General features: G+C 50.5%; 1 protein-coding gene across 1 annotated transcript; it reads left to right on the top strand.

The window, feature by feature from the left end:
• Positions 1-1,779: 1,779 nt before the first annotated feature.
• On the top strand, positions 1,780-22,595 carry Vps26c (VPS26 endosomal protein sorting factor C). The gene is made up of 8 exons (XM_050162142.1): positions 1,780-1,922; positions 6,835-6,978; positions 8,184-8,333; positions 12,704-12,784; positions 15,312-15,386; positions 18,038-18,188; positions 19,216-19,368; positions 21,279-22,595. The coding sequence occupies exons 1-8, from the start codon at positions 1,866-1,868 to the stop codon at positions 21,359-21,361; spliced, it is 894 nt and encodes a 297-aa protein (XP_050018099.1). The 5' UTR covers positions 1,780-1,865; the 3' UTR covers positions 21,362-22,595.
• The last annotated feature ends 377 nt before the right edge of the window (positions 22,596-22,972 follow it).

The following is a 22,972-nucleotide window of genomic DNA, read 5'->3' as shown; positions in this document are numbered from 1 at the left end:
GAAGCTGTCTGGGGAGAAGGCCCTACCTGCCTTCCTATCTATTATGTATGAAGGTCTCCAGGCCCCATCAACTCAGAGGATCCCAGCTGTGGTCGGTTAGGGTGCTTGCCTCGTTTCCACGCCAGAATCACAACTTCCATTTTATTATTCCAGCAAAAGACCTAGGGTCCCATCTGAGTCACAACATTGTCACTCTGACGCAGTCTTGATATTTAGGAGCTGAAACTGGCCGAAGGCGACTTTACCTTAAGTGAGATTAGGAGATACAAAGAACGCTTAAAAAGATCAGTGTTCGGCCGGGCGGTGGTGGATCTCTTGTGAGTCTGAGCCAGCCTGGTCTACAAAAGTTAGTTCCAGAACAGGCTCCAAAGCTACAGAGAAACCCGGTCTCTAAAAACTAAAAATGAAAGAAAAAAAAAATCAGAGAAACCCTGTCTCAAAAAAACAAAAACAAAAAAAGTCGGTGTTCGGGCAAAGTAAACTTCTGATTCTCGTTTGGAAGCCACTGCAGAGGACAACTCAATAGATAAACACTGGTAATTCTTGGAAGGAGCTGTCTTTACAGCCTTTCTTAACCATGAGTGCAACTTTCAAGGAGGAAGTCTGGCACACCTGCCCTGGAGGAACAAGACTGTCTAAGAACCGGGCCTGTCTGCTGTAACAAACAAGCCTAGGACACAGACTCATGGAAAGGACCGCTTTTCTTTTCCTTTCCCTGCACTGAGATTTTTCCCCCAAAAAACAGAAAATGCTGGTTGAGTCTGGGAGAGCAGGATCCACTTCTTGTTGTGCAATAGTCTAGACTGTGATTGTAGGTTCCGAACCGCTAGGCCAGGCTTTAAGACACACGGGAAAGTCCTGAGAGCAGACGGGAGGTGAAAGCGGATCTCTTAATATTCAGGCGCATCTCATTTTAACCTTCAAATGCGACTGCGGCCGCCGCACGGCACTTTCGGCCCACGGAACGCCTCAAGAGCAAGGCTCCTGGCATGCACGAAACCTAAATCTGCCATCTTAAAAGCGATCAGTACTGAAGAAAACCAGCATCAAGGAATTTAAACATCATCTTTGCATCACATCACTTTGGGTAGCAAATCACTAAGATCTGCCCTCCTGCCTTCTGCGAGAGCCCTGGCTACATATTTACAGAAGTCGTGATTCAGGAACGAGGCGGCTGGCGGAAACGTCCCCTTGCACTTCCGGCGTCCACTGCGGCAACTGCTGAACCACGGCAAGCGCGCAGGTGCGTGTCGGTAGGGAACGCGGTCTTCCCGCTCGCGCAGGCGCCGGACGCCACTTCCGAGACCGAGCCTGGGAAGCACCCAGAAGCCCCCGCGGCAGAGCGAGGTCACCCGGCGTTTCCCAAGACCTTGGCCCGGCGCCGGGGGCGTGGCCTGCAGGGGCGTAACCGGGGCGCTCCCCCAATCAGCGAACGGCGGACCGCTAGTGCGGGGCCACGCTCCTGCGACTGGCACGGACGGTCCCTCCCGGGAGACGTGAGCGAGCAGCAGGGACGGAGGAAGCCGACGACAGGGGACACAGTCCGCTGTCGCTTCCGGAAACCCACCTCCACCGCGCAGCCCTCCGCGCGTAGCCCGACGGGAAAGCGCCGCCAAGCGGCCTTGCCTCGCCCCCGCCGCGGGGCACGCTGGGATCTCCGTGCGGCCTTCCCGGAAGTGTGTGTGGCTTCTTGCCCCTGTTCGCGCTAAGTCCCGCCCCAGTGCCGGAAAGAGGGAGGTGTGAGGAGCGGAGCCGGCGGTGGTCACGTGGCACCACTGCGGAAGCAGCGGGAGAGGGGCGGGGTAGTGGGCGTGGCGGCCCGGTCACGAGTGGCCGGAAGTGGCGGCCTCTGCAGATCACCGGAGATGGGGACCTCCCTGGACATCAAGATCAAGAGAGCGAATAAAGTGTATCACGCCGGGGTGAGTGGAGGGGCGCCCTGCGGTCCTGCGCTGTGACGGGCTGGGGGCGTCCGCGGGCGGGCGGGCGGGCGGGGTCCAGCCCCGAGCTGTCGCTCCTTACGGGGCTGCAGAAGGTGTGCTTCAGGCCCTGGTCAGTCCCACTTCTGTGGTTTTAGAACGCGATCGCCCTGATTCTACCCCCTGGAGACACCAGCGATTGAAACACCGCTAGCGTCTGCATACAGTTGTGTGCAGTGTTTGGCCATACAAATGCGGTGTGCTGCCGAAAAGGAAGACATCCCGGTGAGCATCTTGAATGGATGCTGAAAACCGGAGACCTGACAGTTATAAAGATTCCAGTGACCCACACCACTTCCACCCTCACCACACAAAGCCAGATTCAAAGATTCCCCTTCTCCCCAAAACCCAAACACCACCAAGGTACCATCATCCCGTATAAAGGGACTCTAGACTCTATGGCAAAATGTTAGATCACTGCCGAAATACTTAATCAGAATATGAAGGAAACAGGGAAACAGTCTGTCCTGCCTCAGTTGAGGGAAACTGTCAACCCATCGCCATATTCTTTTGTTTTGTTTTTGGCGTTTTGTTTTGGTTTTGGTTTTCAAGGCAGAGTTTCTCTGTAACAGCCCTAGCTGTCCTGGAACTCACTCTGTAGACCATGCTGGTCCTGAACTCACAGAGAACCGCCTGCCTTTGCTTTCTGAGGGCTGGGATTAAAGGCCTGTGCCACCACCTAGGTGCCAGGATATACAAAGCCCAGGATTCAGTCCCTGGCGCTGCATAAAGCCAGCCGTGGTGGTGGGTGCCTGCACCCTTACCACTCAGGAGTTAGAGGTAGAAGGATCACAAGCTCGTGGTCACCCTCAGCTGCATACTGAGTTTCATACAGCCTGGGATCCATAAGGTCCTGTCTCAGAGACGATAAGGGGCCGGAGAGAAGGGTCAGCCATTAAGAGCAGGTATTTTCTCTTGGAGGGGATCCACGCTGGTTTCCAACACCCAAGTCAGGCCACTCAAAACCACCTGGAACTCCCACCCCAGGGAATCTGACACCTCTGGCCTTCACTTGCACCCGCACTCACAAACACATGTGCTGAACTTTGCCATGGTAACTTCAGAAGGTGTAGCCATAAAGTGTGGCTGTGCATGTGGACCTGCCTGTGTGTACGGAACAAAATGAAATGTAGCAAAATCCTGAGACTTCTGAATCCAGTTGAAAGTTATGTGGCTCTACTTTCCCCAGTTAATATTTTGTAGAGATAAACTTTACATTTAGATACATACACATTAGAGATATAATTTGGATACAGCAAAAACCAGCCCTTTATTTTTCTATTTATTTATATGCTTGTTTTGATTTTCGAGAGAGGGTTTCTCTGGGTAACCCTGGCTGCCCTGGTAGTGTCTCTGTGGACCAGGCTGGCTTTGAACAGAAAATATTGGGGTCTTCATACCAAGACATATGGCCTCTGCAGCTTGTTCCCAGGGCACCCACCTTCTCCCTAAAAGTCTTCCCATCAGGTGGAAACCTGACGTCTAGTTCCATAGTTGGAGAACATCTTACTTTCCTGTGTGAGTATGTAGTATGTTCCGTTTAGCATGTGCTTGTGTCACCTGCTCACGGCAGAGCGCTCTGTCCTTTGCAGCCATGAGATGCTCTGCTGGAGGGTCTGTGACGTGTCAACAGAGATGAGAGAACATCTGATTTGCTTTTTTCCCTGTTTTTCTTTAACGTTACTTATTTATATGTGTATGTTAGTATGTACATAACACACACAGACAGACACTGAGTCCATTCTTTTCTGTCCTGGGGATCAAATTCAGTAGTGCTTGGTGACAGGTACTTCTCTCTTTCTTTGTCTGTCTGTCTGTCACTGCAGCTGAGGCCGCCTTTGAACTTGCAGCAGTCCCCTGTAGTAGCATCTGGAGTGTTGGGATTGCAGTCAAGAGTCCACCTTCTTATCTCTAAGTCCAGGACTTTGAGTCTCAGTTCTCATCTGTAAGATGGAAATGGCATCTACTCAAACTGAGAGGTGATACTTCCAGGCTAACCATGAATGTGGCCCACAGTAGACTCAGACACTAAGATGGTTCGCTCACCCTCAGAGCTGTACTCCACCAGTGGCACCCCCAGTGTTGCCAAGCACTGCACTGTTGTCAGACCTTGCCCACCGTGGACTGAGGGAGGGCTAAGGTCACATGCAAGCAGGCTGTGCAGAGTCTAGCATTGTGTAGCCCCAAGGTGGTGACGCTTGTGCCTTTGTGTGGTAACAGGTACTTGAAACAGACATGTGCATGACATTGTGAGTTATGTTATGCCTTCAGGGCACTGGAGGAGCCTGCAGTAAATCTTCCTGTAATGTAAATAGAATTCATTTGTTTTTATGAATTCAGAATGCCTTATTCTTAAATCTGATACATGTGCTCATGAAAGTAATACCATTGAATACTATACTTGTGAGGTATGACAAGGGATGTCTGTGCCATGGGGTGGGTATTGTTACCTACCCACCCTCCAGAAGACCCCAGAACTCCATGTCCATTTGTCTTAGGTGGCGTGGGCATGGACGTAACGTCTTTAAACTAGAGTAGAAATCTTATGCATGACAGCCAGTTATCTAGAAGGAGAAGTTGCAGAATGGAAGTCCTATTTAAAAATGGAAGCACAGGCTGCTTTTTAGAGGATCCTGGTTTGATTCCCAGCATCTACATGGTGGTTCACAACCAACTCGGGATCCCAGTTCCAGGGGATCCCACACCCTCTTCTGACCTCCAAGGGCATACACTCAGATAAAACACCTGTACTCACGAAACAAGATAAATAAATCTTTAAAAAGAAAGAACACATAATAGTCTACGTTATTGTGCTTGTTTGAATGAGAATGGCCCCTGCTGGCTCACATTTGAATACTTGGTCTGTAGCTGGTGGAATTGTTTGGGAAGGATTAAGAGCTGTGTCCTTGTTGGAGGAGGCAGTAGCACTGGGGTTTGAGGTTCCTGAAGCCCACACTAGGCCCAGTCTCTCTGTTTGGTGTTTGTGAATCAGGATATAAGCTTTTAGCTCCTACCTGCCTGCCTCCTGCCATGCTCCCTACTGTGATGGTCCTGGATTCACCCCTGGAGCTGTAAGCAAACTCCCAATTAAACACTTGGTTTCGTAAGCTGCCTTGACCATGGTGTCTCTTCACAATAACAGCAGTGACTAAGAGCTGTCCTGCTAGATTGCTAACATGACCTGTAGCGCTGTAAGTGTGTAACGGATGTCTGAACTAGGAGGACTGCAGGGTCTTGTGGAGGGCACTGCACCTTTGAAGAAGCACAGTTAGGAGCTGTAAGTGGACCTCTCTCCTCATTTGTCACCTGATACTCCTGAGAAGGCTCGTTTCCTGATTCATAACCTAGTCCTTATGAAGTACATGAGAGATGTGTTGAGAATTATCCCAGCCCGTTTGACAATTGGGCTGCAGCAAACTTGTCTTTGTGATCCTGTGCTTGTCACAGCTGCTCCTGTGCTGGCCTGGACACTGGATCGCCTGCCTGTCCCTGCAGGGTGTTTGACTTGGGCTCTGCAGCTGGATAGGTCTAAGCATGATCAGGGCTGCTTGTCCTTTCTCCCTGCTGAGCCACTGGTTGTCCTTCCCGTCTTCCTCCTGCCTCAGCTCTATTCCGAGTTCTCTTCCGTGCTGCTCACGCTCACTCGGCCCTGGTGTGGCCTGAAATCTGCGTTCTCCGCCCAGTTGTTAGTGCTGCAGTCTGCAGCGCCTGCTGTGTAGAGTCAGCCAAGACCTTTCGGCAGTTGGGCCCTGTGTTAGTTTCTTCTCATATTGCTGAGATAAAATGCCCTGGCAGAGGCAGCTCGCGGAGACAAGGATTGGTTTTGGCTCTCAGTCCACTGTGGAATCCATGGTGAAGGGGCTCAAGGCAGCTGGTCAGGCAGCGTCTGCAGTCAGGAAGCTGAGGATGTGAGTGCTCAGCTGCTCTTCTTAGTGTAGTTAGGGTGGGATCCTCACCTCAGTTAACCTCCTCTGCATAGTCCGCACAGGCGGCCCAGAGCTGTCTCCTATCAGGTTGACACTCAGCGGTCACCACCACAGCCCCTCTTTCTACTGTTTTCCATTTGCTGGGCCCTCCCCACTCAGCACCCCATCAATGCCCCGGGTGGAGTCAGGTCCTAATGGTCTGCCCTTGCTTTCCACTGCAGCACAGCAGAGTGCTTTGTAGGTGGTCCTGGTGCCAGCTCAGAGGACGGAGTTCATGGAGGAGTGGGAGGGCGTGTGTTGGGTTGGGGGCCAGTGTGACTACAGTTGAACACGAAACAGTCCTCTGTGACACCCGTCCCTCAGGGTCACATCTTTGCCCTTGACTACTGACTGACCTCTCAGCAGGGTGGATCACTTAGTATTCAGAGCGAAGCCACTCCTCTGCTTGCTCTCCTCCATCACCTCAGTTCCAGCAGTGCCGCTGATACTTGCTGTTTTCTCTGTAGTTTCTCCTCAACCCCAGGCTTTACTCTAGGCTTCAGCTTATTATCAGGGAGAACGAGTTTCTTCTGTTTCACTCGTGTGCGTGCAGGTCAGAAGACATCTAGTGCATTTGGTGCTCTCCGGACAGCAGGTTTGGTGCCTTTACCTGCTGAACTCTCTGGCTGCCCTGAGGCCGACATTAGCAGACTGGGAGGGGTGACGGCACTGACATCTCTCCAGCTCTGATGGGCTCAGAGCTCCTAGAAAGTGCCGTTCATCCACTGCCTCACTCTATTTCCCACCCAGCCCGGGAAATTCATCGTGGTTGGTTTACTTGTTAGGCGGGGTGGGCAGGGTTGGAACATCTCCACAGAGTGTGTGAGTCTCTTAGCAGGATTGTCCAGGGAGCTGTGCTGTGCTGACTGGAGGCTGTCTCTTGTCCCCAGGAAATGCTGTCTGGTGTGGTGGTCATCTCCAGCAAGGACTCTGTCCAGCACCAGGGAGTGTCTCTGACCATGGAAGGGACTGTAAACCTCCAGCTCAGTGCCAAAAGTGTGGGCGTGTTTGAGGCCTTTTACAACTCGGTGAAGGTAAGAGCCAGCGCAGCGCTGACGCTGTGTGCTGTGGTTGCGCTGCAAGGCTCACGGTCCACACACAGTGTGTGTTTCTCTGTCCTGCCGGCAGACGCTTGCACGTGCCCGACCTGGCTGTGCTGGGGTCAGAGGAAACCACTAACTTGAGTTGTCCCAGGGCAGAGCTCCAGAAGTGCTCGTGGCCCGCGGTCCGTGTCCGTGGGTCACACTTGTACACTGCTCCTGCTGAGCTCCACACCAAAGGGAGATGCACTCAGAGCAGGGAGCACTTGCATGATTTTGTTGTTTGCGGTAGAGTTTATATTCTAGAAAGTTCCCCAAACTTAGGATTTTTTTCCCTGAAGGCCATGTGAGCTCTTTTAGAGGAAGAACATGAGCTTATTTAGGTTTAGTAGTATCCTGCCTTTGCATCTGTCTAATTTTGGTCCACTAGGGATTCTCTTGGGGTGATAGCAAACCAAAGCTCTGAAAGCGTGCAGCCAGTGGGAAGTGGAGTCCACGCTTGTGGTCCAGTCCTCCGGAGGCTGAGGCAGAGGGTTATACAGGGAGACTCTATCTAAAATAAGATGAAATAAAATAGAAGTTGTAAAAATTCGACTTCCTGAGTGATAACCCTGTTTTCCTCTCTGTGTGTGGGGAGCTGCAGTGCTGAGGCCTGGGGAGGCCCAGGCTGTGGGAACTGGAGCAGTGCTGAGAGATGCCAGGTAGGGAGCAGCCCTGGGCCACATGCTGCCCAGCCTGGCCCCGCAGCGTCAGTGCTAGCCTGCCTGCTTATTCTGCAGATGGCGTTCTTAGTGAGCGGGACACAGGCACACCTGGCTTCAGCTCCTGCTGTGTACAGCACCGCAGTGCCCTGTGTTTGAGATGGCTCAACTGCTGACAACCTGGATTGGATCACTAGGACCCACACAGTGGAAGGACCACACTGAGCTCGAGTTGTCCTCTGACTTCCACATGCACACTGGTATGTGTGTGCACCTCACACACACTCACTCACGCACACTAAATTAAGTGTAGTAAGGAAAAATTTTTAAAGAAATGAACCATTGTTGCGCAGACTTAAAAACAGAAGCAGCTTACTGTTTGTGTCCGGCCGGCACATTGGAAGCTCAGGAGCATTCAGGCTCCCTGGTTTAGCATGACTACAGGGAGAGACAGACAGACACAGTGTGCTGATGGCTGAAGCTGATTTCTGTTGACAGCCGATCCAGATTCTCAACAGCACCATAGACGTGCTGAAGCCAGGAAAGCTCCCCAGTGGCAAGACTGAGATTCCCTTTGAGTTCCCTCTGCATGTCAAGGGCAGCAAGGTGCTGTATGAGACTTACCACGGCGTGTTTGTCAACATTCAGGTGAGTTCCTGCTCCACATACTGGGCACCGTTATCTTCCTGCTGAAGACCAGCTTGACTGTCTTCCTTCACTGAAATAGCGGAACTCAAGGTTCTGATAATGGCTTGATTCCAAGACTGCTTGTGTGCATACTGTATTGATTTTTCATTCTGGCCTGCTAACTGCATTTCGTGTATGACTTACTATTTGTGCGGTGCCTCACACATGCTGCAACACAGAGTTACACCCTGAGCCCTGTGACCCTTGTATGGAGTAGGAAGAAGGCTATAACTTCTTCCTTAAAGTTCTTTTGTTTCTTTGCATTTTCTCAGGCCACACTGACACCATCAGGGGCGCAGATCTGCTTCAGTCTCCTTCTGGCACCAGCGCTGACTTGTCTGTTTTATTCTTATGAGTATCCCTTTGTGTAATACCCAAAGGCTGCGCTTCAACATAGGCTGTATTCTTCATTGAGCAAACCTTGTAAATGAGGGGAAGTGGATTTATGACTTCCTGTGTACCTCTGTTGGTGAGGGATGGCTTTCACAGTTGCTATTGTCTCAGGAGCAGAGCCCAGCTATGACTCAGCCAGAGGCAGAGCCCCTTCCTTCATTCCGGGCAAAGAAAGGTACTTTTGTGTAGTCTGCCTTGCAGCAGCTCCCTTGCTAAGTGAGAACACCCAGCAGTCATAGGATGCACAAAGAGGCAGAAGATTGCGAAGTTGTTTGATTTGTCAAATTTCAGTTGATCACATTTGGACTTAGTAAATGCTACTCATTTGCTTAAAATCTAGCACATTAAAAAAATATTTGGGGGAGTTAACTAAGGGTTTATTCTACTGTGAGTTCCACGAATTGCTTGAAAATCCGTCAAGGTGAATGACACAGAATGGTGTACTGTATTGCAAAAGCTACCTTTCTGTCAAGAAAGTGTTCTCAGCCCTTCTTATACACCTGCTTCAAGCATAACACACATACACACACACGAATGCATATACACACTTAAAATAAATCTAAAAAACAAAAATGGTGCTGGAAAGAGGTCCCAGCAGTTAAGACTGGGTACTTTTTACAGCTGCCTGGACTGGAATTCAGGATGATCCTCATGCCTCGGGTCTTGGTGGACACCTATGCCCAAAGACACATACCACACATATACCTATTTTAAAAACTGAGATCCGCCTGCCTCTCTGCATCCCAAGTGCTGGGATTAAAGGCGTGCGCCACCACTGCCTGGCAAAAGCTTTGCTGTTAAGTCCTCATACTCTCTCAAATTCTATAGGCATAAGAAACTTCTTCATTTATAATCTGAGCTGTATTGTGGCACCATAATATAAAAATCGTAAGACAAAATAAAGGGTTTAAAACACAACCTACTTTAAACTCCTGACTTGCCAAGGCTTTCGAGTTACTTCTGACTGAGTTCTGCTCTTGTGGCCATACTGACAGAATTTTATATTACAGCTCAGAGCAGTACCAGTGAATTTCAGCACAGCCAGGGCTACACAGAGTAATCCTGTCTCAAAAACAAACAAACTCTAGTCTCCCTTTCACAGTTAAAAACACTGTAGGGGGGCTGGAGAGATGGCTCAGAGGTTAAGAGCATTGCCTGCTCTTCCAAAGGACCTGAGCTCAATTCCCAGCAACCACACGGTGGCTCACAACCATCTGTAATGAGGTCTGGTGCCCTCTTCTGGCCTGCAGGCATACACACAGACAGAATATTGTATACATAAGAAATAAATAAATAAATAAATATTTAAAAAAAAAACACTGGGGGGGGGGCTGTGTATTGGAGAGATGGTTCAGAGGTAAAAGTACTTACTGCTCCTGCAGAGGCCAGAGTTCAGTTCCTAGCACTCAGAGTGGGCAGTTCACAGCCACCTGTAACTCTAACTCCAGGGAAGTCCCATGCATCCCACGAGCAACTTCCATCACTTGCATATATCCACATAGACACCCACACACAACAGAGCATTTTAAACCTTAAAAAAAAAAAAAATCCAGCCCTGTATCTCCTTTGCTAAGGTTGCTGAAGCCTGGCCTCTTGCTGCCCTCTGACCTCCTGGGACTCGCTCCTCCTGATCACTGCGCAGGACCTCGGGGAGTCAGTTACAGAGTCAGAAGACACAGGGTTTACAGCTCAGCCCTGCCGTCACACTGCGCAAGGATTTGGTGTAGGTTTTGTAGTAGGGGGGTCAGTTCAAATCCCACCTCTCTCGAGCCTCCTCCAGCAGCCTACCCGACTTGGCTGCTGGGTTAGTGAGAGAATGACATGAAGAACTGGGCACAGTCCTGTCACACAGAATGCCGCCCAGTGAGTTGTGCGGAGTGCTGAACACAGGAGTTGATGGCTGCCTTACAGTCTTCGTTGGGTTTGGCTGTGTAATGCCCTGCTGTCCTGGAGCTCATAGCGCTCCACTTGCGCTCTCTGGAGTGCTGGGGCAGGCACTAGTAACAACCCTTAAAACGTTTATTTCATGTGTGGGTGTTTCCCTGCATGTGTGTTTATGCTCCATATGCATGCAGTGACCATGCAGGCCAGAAGAGGGTTTCAAATCCCCTGGAACTGGAGTTAAATAGGGATGGTTTTAAGCCACTATGTGGACACTGGGACCAAATCCAGGTCCTCTACAGGAGTAGCAAGTACTTTTAACCACTGAGCCATCTCTCTATCCCCCTTGTAACAGCCTGTATATCAGTGGTGTAAGTTAATTGAGTCAGTAGATGAGGGAGGCCTTGACCCCTTCTTGAGCATAACATAGAAATTTCCCTTTTTGTTTCACCTTGCTGCCCCCCCAGCAGATCACATGATTCATTGATTTACAAGTGATGTGTGCGTGCGCGCATGCACACACGCACTTGCACGCACACACATCAGTCCTCTGTAAGCTTGTCTGGTTTGGGGAGAACAGATTGCATTCTCACTAGAGAATATACATACCGCATATACACATAAATAAAATTTTAGATCCTTGCATGTAAGAGATGATTCTTATAAAAATGCTTTACTTCCCTTGTAGTACCTCAGATATACAGGAACCTATCTCATGTGGAAAGGTTGTACGTAAGAATGGAGTGTCTTATAAGAGTCTTAGCTATTGTAGGTATGAAAATTATTTTTGACATAATTCAAAAGCTTTTCCTATGTGATTAGAGCAATAAACAGGTAAGTTGATTAAACAGGAATTTTATGAGGGTCTGAGGTCTAATTTATGATGCTGAGAATGGAACCTAGGGCTGTGTACTTTTTTTGGGGAGGGGGGCGTTTTGGAGACAGGGTTTCCCAGTAGCTATAGAGCCAGTCCTGGAACTTGCTCTGTAGACCAGGCTGGCCTTGAACTTCCAGAGTATCCAACAGAGCTCTGCACATATTAAGCAAGTGTGAGTTGGCCACACCCTGACTCCCTGAAGTTTTTTCCTAATGTCTGTCTAGCACTAGGGTGGTTTCTGAGCTGCCTCAGCTCATGGCCAGGGATTTATGGTCACGGTTCCTATGCCACAACCAAATAAGCTTAGAGGCCAGTTCCTGAGGAGGACAGGATCCTCACAACAGGAACTCCAGCAGTGACGAGCTCAGAAAAACCACCACACCCTCCACAAAATGGACAAGCCAAGGCAAAGCCAGTGTCTTCTGTGTGCCTCTCTCCTGCCCATCTAGAGAGTGATGGACAGGGCTGGGGACATGGAGCTTAACCACAGTTCTCTCTCTTCTCTGTGTCTCTGTGGTTTTAACTTTTAAAAATGCCACCTTTATTTCTTGGTTAAATACATAGACATATTCTTAGGATTTCCTGGAGTTCTGTTTGTTTTGTGTTATTTTCATACTGCCGTCCATGGCTTCTTGGTGGTGAGAAACCCCTCAGGATGGCGTGCTGAACTTAGCTCTGGTGCCCACATCTAGTACACAATGGGGTACTTGGTGGTGAGTGAGAAACCCTCAGGATGGCGTGCTGAACTTAGCTCTGGTGCCCACATCTAGTACACAGTGGGGTACTTGGTGGTGAGTGAGAAACCCCTCAGGATGGCGTGCTGAACTTAGCTCTGGTGCCCACATCTAGTATACAATGGGGTACTTGGTGGGTGAGGTGCCCGATGGCTCCTGGACCCCATCAGAGGTCAGCCTCCGTGTCCACGGGCTGCGGTTTGTCTGGGCTCACATGGGAGCAGGACAGCCAGCTGCAATGGAGCCTTCCAGCCCCAGAGCTGTCTGCCTGGGGAACGGCTGCGCGTGCTTTCCTTAGACATGCCCTTACTTTGCACTTTAGTTCTCTCGTGGATATCAGCTGTGTGAAACACATCCACTATCCCCGTGTCCTTAAGAGAGGTTGACTGTCACTCTGTGTGTTGTATCTACTGATCTGGCGTTTGTCTCTCCTGCTTCTCCTCTAGTACACACTGCGCTGTGACATGCGGCGGTCCCTGTTGGCCAAGGACCTGACCAAGACCTGTGAATTCATCGTTCACTCCGCTGTAAGCCTCACCCCGGGATCCCAGGCTCCCTGTGAGCTGGGCTAGCTCCAGTTCACAAGCCAGTAAGCTGGGTCTGCCGGGGCACAAGCACCTGGTGTGACGTAAGCCCCAGCATGGGCACTGTTTTTGTAGCCCAGTAATGCCCACCTTCTGGGTCTGCAGCCCCCCCTTAGGAAATGTCACTCTACATCACACAGTAGGCATACTGTCTGTCCTGCAAAGACACATCCACCTTGGCCCTCAGTTGCTGTGACACACTGAGACAAATTGCTGTCGTGCTGTGCCCCATGAGAACACAGGGACTGTGCAGGCCCAACTCTTTCTGATGACCACACATTTGGCCTATATTCTGCAGTAACAATTTTTTTTAATGCCTTTCCATGCTATCTTGGGTAGCTGGTCCCTTACCACCACTGCTGCAGCCACTTGGGGTAGTTCATAACATGTCCCATAGCCTACATCAGTGGTTCACAGTCTGTTGTGGGTCATGACCTCTTTAGAGGGTTACCTAAGAATGTCAGAAAATACAGATATCTATATTACAGTTCATAATAGTAACAATATTAGTTACGAAGTAGCAATGAAAATAACTTTATGGTTGGGGATAACCAGAGCATGAAGAATTGTATTAAAGGGTGCAGCATTAGGAGGTTGAGGACCACTGCCCCTCATGATCACACGGAATCAGCAGTAACAGTACATGTGTGACACATGGCGATGGGTGTATCCCCAGCACAGTCTCTCGGGCCTCACAGAGGCAGCCACATGCTGGCCTGTGTCCCCTGGGAGCAGCACTCTCAGCCTTGGCCAGCGGCCAGTTTGTCTCCTCACCATCCTGCTGCCCCTCCATCAGACTGGAGGTCAGTGACAATGCTTGCGAGGGATCTGGGAGAAAGCCCGGACTAGAGAGCTGCCTGGGATAGCACAGCTGGGTTGCCGACCAGTATCGGCCAGAGCTACCACAGGAACTTGCTCTGAAGCCTTGGGGGTGCTGGGAGGGCCTGCTGCACACCTCTAGGGGAGCTGGGTGGGGCAGGCAGGGGTGTAGTGCCCACGGCAGCTCATGAGCGTGTAGAGCAGGCTACTCAGTATACCGTCCCCATGTTAGTGCTGGGTAAGCCCCAGGGACCCTGCCATGGCGCTGCACCCCAAGGAACAGAGACTTTGGCGGGGCATCTGGTGAGGGTTGACAGTCAGGAGCATTTGCACTTTGTGTCGCACTATGACGGGACGTCCTTGGGATGTTCAGGAAGTGAGTCCCAAAGCGGGATTGGAGTCGCCGGTGCATGATGTTAGCGGAGTCGGCACCAAGGTCCTCATTTGCATTCTTTATTTGGGTAACATTTTCAGGACTCCCAGTGTTGCCGTTACTACGTACAGCTCCTGATTTATGTAAAATATAATTAAATTGTTTTTCTTTTGAAAATTACATGTTTTAAAAGATGGCTCTGTTCTTCTTTTCTGTCATGGTCCTTTAAATAATCTACTTGAAAGTGTTTTGGACATTATGTCCTAAAACAAACTTGCAGCGACAAAGAAAGTTTCACATTTTGTGAAGAACAGTGAGTCCCATCTCTACCCCGAGCCCAGGCCTCTCTGAAGCCTGTGATTGCAGAGCCTCCTAAGATGCTCAGGCCTAGAGCAGTGACTGCGTTCTGCAGGACCCATCTCTGCTCATGGGATTCTGTCAGCACAGGGCCTTCAAGAGTTAGGTGTTAGTCAAGCATGGTAGCTCACATTTGTAATTCCATGTCTAGAAGGCAGGATGGTCACCAGGAATTCAGGGTTAGCCTGGGCTGCATGGTATGCTCAAAGCCACCCTTTGCTGTCTACAGACGATGAGATCCTGTCTCAGAAAACCTTTAAAAGGCTGGGTGTGGTGGCATGCACCTTTAATCCCAGCACTCAAGGGCAGCCTGGTCTCCAAAGTGAGTTCCAAGACAGGGCTATGTAGAGAGACTGCTTCAAAAATAGGTAGGTAGGTGTGTAGGTCAGTCGATAGATGGATAGATAGTGGGAGTTTACCCTAGCATGTGGTTCACAAGTGCGGCAAGAAGAGCACTGCGACTAGAGAGCATGCTGTGGACGTGCTGAGCTGGCGCACTCAGGAGCAGGCCTGGGAAGTGAGTGGCACCCTCTCTCCAGCTGGTTCTTGGGTCCACTGGCCTGTGGGTATGGTGCCAGGCAGGCTTCCGTGTAGCCTGACCCTGTAAATGGATTCTGGAACGTTCCTAGGTAGGCAGCACAGGGCAGTCTGGTTCAACTCTGCACATAACGAGCAAGTCCTTGAGCTCTGTGTGCCCTGCTTTCCTGTCTGCCAGCTTTACCATTCTGTCCCCGGGGTCTGACCTCCAGCAGACCCCTGGCCCTGGTGCGGATGAGCAGTACTGGGTGGGTGACCTGGGTGTGTCTGGAGGCGGCCCTGCAGTTAGTCTCCTGTGCTGCCGTTCACTTGAGTCAGAAGGAAGAGCTGCTCTCTCCACCCATGGGTCCTCGCCCTCTGACTGTGGTTTTACCTCCATTTCAGCCTCAGAAGGGGAAGCTGACCCCAAGTCCCGTTGACTTCACCATCACCCCAGAAACCCTGCAGAACGTCAAAGAGGTATTCCTTCCTTACTCCTACTTGTGTGTCATGGCTGCTCAGTTATTCTTTAGTTGAGAATGGAGGTCTCGGTGACAGGCTTCTGATGCTGTTTGTACCCAAGGGGTGTTCTCATACTGGTTTCATATTGAACTCAGTAATTACTCAGAAAAAAAAAAAGACAGCCCTTTTCTAGACTCCTCACATCTTCTGATGTCGTGTTCATGGAAGGATGATGTCTCACTGTCTTGCACAGGCTGGCCTTCCCCAGCCGTCATCCTGGATTGCAGGCGTGCACCTGGATGGTCTTCTGCCTGTGCACCCTGAGTGCCATGCTCCTTCCCTGTTTCCCCTGGTGTGCGGAGCCTGCAGGGGTCCCTGGCCTCTCATCCCCTCCGGAGGCTTTGCAGTCTCTCAGTGGCGTTCAGTCAGACAGAACTGTTGGTAGGAGTGGACAGCAAGGACACAGGACCAGCATGAGAACCAAGGATGCGTGGATCTTGGTAGCAGCTCCCAGCAAACCTGCTGGGTCATCTGCACCAGGCGGTGGTTACTGTGGCCAGCCTTCTTGGGTTAGCACTTTGCTCCACCACCAGAAAATTTCCCGCTTTTTGACTTTTAATAAATGGCTCTATCTCACAGCTAGTGGTGTCCCCTGCAGCTGTGGTGGTGTCCCCTGCAGCTGTGGTGGTGTCCTCTGCAGCTCTTTACTCAAGTCTGCATTTTGTGCATTGTCATAACTGGGCTGAAAGCATGTCTGGGAGATTTGGGACACTGGAGTCATGGCTGATGTCATTCTTTGCAAGGTGTGTCATAGGGAGCCCTTGAAGAAGGTTCTGGAAGGAAGTAGCCATCATGACCTGGGCCAGGCAGATTCCCGTGCCCTACCTGCTCTACCCCGTGTGAAGTCTTTTCTTCCACCCTCCCTGTCCCCTTCTGCTGCAGACACAGCGTCCTGCCCCTCCCCCCATGCTCTTCTTTCCCAGGCTCCACACGTGGAGCAGAGCCCTCTTCCCTTGCCTTTATGCTCTTCATTAACTCGAGGGTCTTTGGTGTAGATTTGTTAGTAAGTTTGTCTGCCCCGGCCCTGGTGAGACTATTCTCCTGAGCGTCAGTGTGCACTGGATTCTGTCAGGCGTGTTGAGGGAGTGGCAGGTGGCCTTTCTTCTGTCTGTTGTAGGTGAGCACTGTTTGTCATGACAGAAACGTTCATGCTTACTATTGGAAACGAGAAAGGTGCTTTGTTCCTATTTGTTTATTTTGGTTTTTTGAGACAGGGTTTCTCTGTAGCTTGGAGCCTGTCCTGGACTCGCTCTGTAGACCAGGCTGACCTCATAAACTCAGAGATCCTCCTGCCTCTGCCTCCCGAGTGCTGGGACTAAAGGTGTGCGCCATCCCCGCCAAGCACATGCTTTATTTAAATACCTTGTAGAACACGTATCACTAGCGGGTTTTCTTCTCTAAGTAAAAACAAGGAATTTGGGGGACGACGAAGAAGAAGTGTACAGAAAATGTGGGCAGGCCGGAGCTGAGACTCAGAGTAGTGCAGGGATGCGCTCTGACACCATCACTGTGGGAGGAGCACGCGTGTCTGGAAGACTCTTGAGCACTGGTATAGGCTGCCTAGAGCTGTGTGAGCCTCCGCTGTTAGCGACTTTTCTAAACAGACGGCTTATTTTCCCCTATTTGTCTTCCACTCACACATTTCTAGAGGGTTCCTCAGGTAAGAATCACTGGTGTTTGAGAGTTTAACCAGTCTGGTGGCCTCCTGCCTCCACGTGAGTGCTGGGACGACAGCGCGTGCTGCCGCTCCTGGCTTGTGGTGCTAAGGATTGGAGCCAGAGCTCCGTGCACTGCCAGGCAAGCAGTCTTCTCACGGAGCTGTATTATTTGTAATTCTCATGAGTAGATGCAGACGTAATAACATTTTGGATATACTGTTTAAATTTTTTCATGTGGCTACCAGAAAAATTTAAATTATATTCATAAGCAATTACAAATTGTAAATGATTTTAAATGTGTGGCTTCTGTTGAGTCTGCTGGAGAGTGGGACGTGACAGGCAAAGACGCCTACAGTGACTGTCCAACACTTTCCTCAGTGCCACTGCCAGGCCCCTTGGCCAGCTTCCTGTCTACAGAGAAAGGTCCCAAAGCTTTTCATCAAGCGCTGGGAAAACCGCTCTTTCAGCATCCTTGAAATAACTGGCTTCAGACTCGCCTAATTGGGAACACTGTAAAACTGACTACCTTGTTTTCTTCTTAAATCTTTTCCTTTTTTCTTTTTATTTATTTTTCACCCTGGTGGTGGTTGTCCTTAAACACCCTTGTCCTGTCCTGTCGCCTGCGAAGGAGGCAGGGGGTGGGTTCTCCAGAGCTAGTCCTGTCTGTCTGTCCTCCTGTCCTGTCGCCTGTGAAGGAGGCAGGGGTGGGTTCTCCAGAGCTAGTCCTGTCTGTCTGTCCTTTATGTGCATAGATGGTTGAGGAGTCAGTCTGATGTCCGCTGAGAGATGGTAACACTGTTTGTTATTCCTTGTTTTGTACACCAGGTTTCCACAGTTTCTAGAACAATTACCCAACTTAATCTTCAGATTTTATTCGTGCCAAAGCAACCAGAATCACTAACAGCTCTTTTCCTCCAGTTCCTGATGTCTTCTTGTCTCTTTTTATCGTAGAGGGCCTCACTCCCCAAATTCCTCATCAGAGGCCACCTGGACTCCACCAGCTGCGCCATCACACAGCCCCTGACAGGAGAGCTGGTGGTGGAGCATTCGGACGCTGCTATCCGCAGCATTGAGCTCCAGCTGGTCCGGGTGGAGACCTGTGGTAAGGCTTCTAGACTTCAGTGTTTGAGCCTGGCCTGTCACCCTCGGGCAGGACTGGAGAGGGTGGAGGGCTGGGTAGTTAGAACACGAGGCTCACCTCAGAAGTCTCTGCTCTTGGAGACAGGTACTCTCAAGCTCAGCTGTGTTCATTCTGGAGCTCGCTGATGTGGACCTGCCTAAGTTCTGTTCTCAGGGATTCCAGTTCAGGTGTGGAGTGGTTCCTGGGAGCCGGGGAACCCAGCTTGAGAAATGCCTCCCTTGATTCCTGGGGAAACCGGTAACCTAAGGGACGCAGCAGCACACCATGAGTATGGCAGCCTCGTGTTGCTAAACTGATGGCCATGTGCCTGTGCTTCAGAAATGTCTTGGAATGGCTTTGGGCCACAGAGACACCTCTTTTGCTCTGAATGTGCTTCCCAAAAGCTGTGTATTAGAAACTTGGTCCCTAGCACAGCAGTGTTGAGAGCTTCGGGGGGTGACTGTCCTCATGACGGGTTATGGGTTGTCTCCGGAGAGCAGGGTCATAATATGGAGCTCTCCCACCATGTGGTGGCCTCTGCCATGTTGTAGTGTAGTAGAAAGCCATCAGATGTGGAACGCATGCCTGTCCTCTGCTCTTGTGTGTCTGTGACAGATGTGTGTGGGTACGTGTGACGCTATGGTTGGAACTGTGATGCGGGTGTGGGAAAAGGACCTGGGTCCTCTACCAGAGCAGGCAGCGCTCTCAACCACCAAGCTGTCCTGCCCTGTGGACAAACAAAGCGACCCGCATGACCCTCGGCCTGCTCTCCCAAAGACCCCACTTGCAGACAATCATTGGGATCTAATTGGGGCATTAGGGTCCCAGACCGGAGCCAGTCGTGGTGATGTCTGAGGGAGTGAGCAGTGGCAGGGAGGGAAGGCCTAGCCCTGGAGAACACACTGGAGCCGTGGGTAATGTTCTGATGCTGCTGGCACTGAAAGGTTTGCTGACCAGTTCGCTCTGGTGTCCTGGTATCCTGACCCTGTGGAGTTCTCCTCTTCCCCAGGGTGTGCAGAAGGCTATGCACGTGATGCCACAGAGATTCAGAATATTCAGATCGCCGATGGGGACATTTGTAGGAGCCTTTCTGTCCCTCTGTACATGGTCTTCCCCAGACTGTTCACATGCCCGACACTGGAGACCACTAACTTCAAAGTGGGTAAGCAGTCCATGCCCGGCCTGCAGGGCCCACAGCATTCAGCCTTTGGTTACTCCCCTCTGTAAGAAGCTGCGTATGTGGGACACTACAGCCTACTGAAAGCCCCCTTTCAAAGCCAGACTTGAGCCAAGCAGAGAGCACATACGTCTATAGAAGAAGCCTTTACAGTTGTCAGACAGCCGTGTGTGCCCGACTACAAGAGACAGTGAAGGAAGGTGCGCTGGTGTGGGTCACAGTTTGGGAGTTTAGTCCTTTGTGGTAGAAAAGCCACTCCGGGAGGCTGCCTGCTCTCATCAGGTGGAGCACACGACAGAGGTGACAGATGAATGCTGGTATCAGGTTTGCTTTCTTGATTGTTTTCCTTTTATTCAGGCCAAGGCCCCATCCCATGGTTGGTGCCACCCATATTCAAGGCAGGGCTTCCCTCATCAGCTGAACATCTCTAGACATTCCCTTGATGATACACCAAGAGTGTGACCCTCACACGACTCCAGATCTAGTCACGGCGACAGTAAAGATTAACACAAGTCTGCTCTTTGACAGTACGACACCAAGACACATCATCTGAGAATTCCTTCGACTTAAAAGTCCCATGTCCTAAGTTTAACATGGTCTAAAGACCAGAGTTTCTTCTGAGACTCAACTGTGAATGAATCCTTGTCAGATCAAAAGATAAATCGCATACTCTCAACATAGGCATAGAACAAATATTCCCATCCAGAAAGGGAGCAACAACAGGGCCAAAGCAGAAAAACACAACAAAACAAAAAACTTGAAGCAAAGCAATACTAAAACCTAGTGGGTTCAACCTTTTGTGAACATGTCTAGCTCTTGGCAGCAGCACCTGGGCTCCAGGAGCTTCAGGTAGCCCCACCCATCCAGTTCTAGTGCACGCAGAGATGTAATTGCTATCTTTGGCCAACTATTCCTGCCTGCAGCTTTCCTTGGCAGGTTCCTCAGTCCCCGCCTCTCCAGCATTCTGGGGCTTCCCACTGCAGCTCTGGGTATATCTTTAGAGCCACACACGGTGGCCTCTTTCAGGGCCTTTCTGCAGGGAACCCGACCCTGCCGTGCCCTGCCTGGCTTCCTCAGTGGCTTTCTGAAACATTTGTACAAGTTTCCATAACACTATAACCGTAGCATTTTGCGTACCCATAAAGCCAGTGTGGCTGCTGCTGCCACGTTGTTTTCAGCTCTGGCCGTCGTCTTCCACAGGTGGAGTGGCCTCTGTTCTCATTGGTGACTGACCCTGCTTTTTTAAATGAGGTTTATTATTTTTAAGTATGCGTATGTATATGGGTCTCTGTATGAGTATGTGTACCCCAAAATTGTGCCCAGAGCTCAGTTTCTGAGTGTGGCCCAGGATCTCTTTGCCCATACCAGTGATAAGGACAGGGGCACTTTTGTCTGGGATGTATCCTCTTGACATTGATCCCGTGTTGGGATCTTTACCCATGAAGACTAGAAACCCCAGTGAAGGAAATCTTGTCTGCAGGAGTGTAGACCAAGTGTTACAGCAAATGTCTCTGTAGCTGATATCAAAGGAACAGCAGTTGAACCAACGTATGCTGTTTTCCTTTGTTAGTCAACAAGAGAAGCACCAGGTCTTGTGTGCAGCATAGGCCATACTGGAGCCGACTCTGTAGCTCAGGCTGGTCTCACACTCACTGCCTTCCTCCCGGCTCAGCTTCTCAAGTGCTGGAATTATAGGTGTGGGCTTACACCACGTGCTGACAAGACAGAGTTAAGTGGAGAAGTTAGGGTGGCAGTCACAATCAGTAGGGGTCTCACTGTCCTCCTGAGAGTTCAGGGACACTCTGAAGGGGTGGAAGCAGAACCCGCACATTGCCTCCCTCTTAGAGTCCGTTTTCCGTGTTCAGTGTGAGTGAGCCTCTCTCTCTTCCCTGCAGAGTTTGAGGTTAACGTGGTGGTCCTTCTTCATGCTGAGCACCTCATCACAGAGAACTTCCCGCTGAAGCTCTGCCGGATATAGTCCAGCTCAGGAGGGGACAGCCAGGTGGCCGTATGGATGTCGACTCAGTCATCCGCTCACACGTGGACATCTGTTTGTCATCCGCTCACACGTGGACATCTGTTTGTCATCCGCTCACACGTGGACATCTGTTTGTCATCCGCTCACACGTGGCTGTCACATGGGTCATCTGCTCACACGTGGGCATCTCTCCAGTCCCCTGCCCACATGTGGATGTCACACGGGTCATCTACTCAGACCCCTGGCGGCTTATATTTTCATGATTTTTCCTCATTGCCTCAAAGCTGTTTCCTTCAGGTGCCTTGCCCAGCCCTTTCCTCTGGAATGCAGCAGGATGTCCTCGTGTGTGCTGCAAGATCACAGCAAGCATTTCCAGCGGCTTCAGATGCACCTGTTTCTTTTTGGGTGCAGTAAAGCAGCTGTGTCTGCAGCCTGAGATTTGCTGGCCCCCGAGCCCATGCAGACCACTTGTCCAGACTGCTGTCAGCAAATGCTTGGCATCCAGCAGGCTCAAAGACTGAGTGCGTTTGTGACGCCCTCCAGGGCTGGCAGTGACTTCACCTGGAAATATGGAGCTGTTTCAAAACCTCGAGTTCTCGATAGCATTGGGTTAGAACTTCAGGGTTTTAGGGAAGTAAGAAAAACAGCAAATAGGTCCTTGTTTTCAAGGGAATCTGTGAAGAGGGGCTGGTGCTGGAGTTTTGTGGTCTGTCCGACTGTTGCGCACAGCTACTGCTGCTGTATCCCAGGATCCGCATCAGGGGAAGAACACACACTGGCTGCTCATTACTAGGTAATTTCTGAGCGACAGGAGACCATGCTGAGGAAGCCTGACCCCTGACGAAGTCCGTTTCCCCGCAGCCTCACACTGACTGCTCCTGTATGGAGCGTGTGTTGTCGTACTTCTCTTCCCCTCTGCACACGGGCTGCCCTGCCCTCACAGTTCCGGGGGGGGGGGGGCAGGCCTGAGTGACAGCCTCCTGCACGGCCACTGTGCTGTGACAACTGATGGGGAACTGAGGACACTTAGCCCAGTCACCTGACAGTGGGTTCCCAGACAATGTATTTTTGATTTATCATTTTTTTATGTTTACATCATAATACTTACCCATCCTGGATATATATAAACAATCAAGCAACCAGAAATGGAGGCCGTGCCTTCTGATTAGTTTGCAAGGAGTCATCTTTAATGACATAATTTCTTAACAAATAAAGATGCTAAGCGATTTTTAAAGCATTGTGGAGTGCATATTGTTAGGTAATTATTTAGTAAGCTTTTAGAAATAGGCTGAGCATGCTCCGCAGTAATTATTCCTGATGTGTTACCAGCTGCCCTGCTCCTTCTTGGGATTGCATTCAGTCATGAGCAGTTCAGCTATAGGCCTCAGGCCGGCCACTTCCTTCCACTTTGGGATCTGAGTCTCCATTATATTAGTAACCAAACCTGACACGTCTGGCTGACTCAGACAGCAGCATACTGGCTGGAGGTAAGGGTGCCCAGGGCTCAAGGTTGCTAGATTCTCCAAGTAGACCAGGAGTGGGAAAGGGGAAGGGGATCGAGATGAAGGGAAGGGAACCTAAAACACTTAAGTTATTTTGCTCTTCTTTAAA

Source organism: Alexandromys fortis, unplaced genomic scaffold (assembly GCF_014885135.2).
Source record: "Alexandromys fortis isolate MF-2015 unplaced genomic scaffold, M_Fortis_MF-2015_v1.1 scaffold_128, whole genome shotgun sequence".
Lineage (NCBI taxonomy): Eukaryota > Metazoa > Chordata > Mammalia > Rodentia > Cricetidae > Alexandromys > Alexandromys fortis.
The sequence above is the reverse complement of the archived record's forward strand: the minus strand, read 5'-3'. Positions and strand labels throughout refer to the sequence as shown.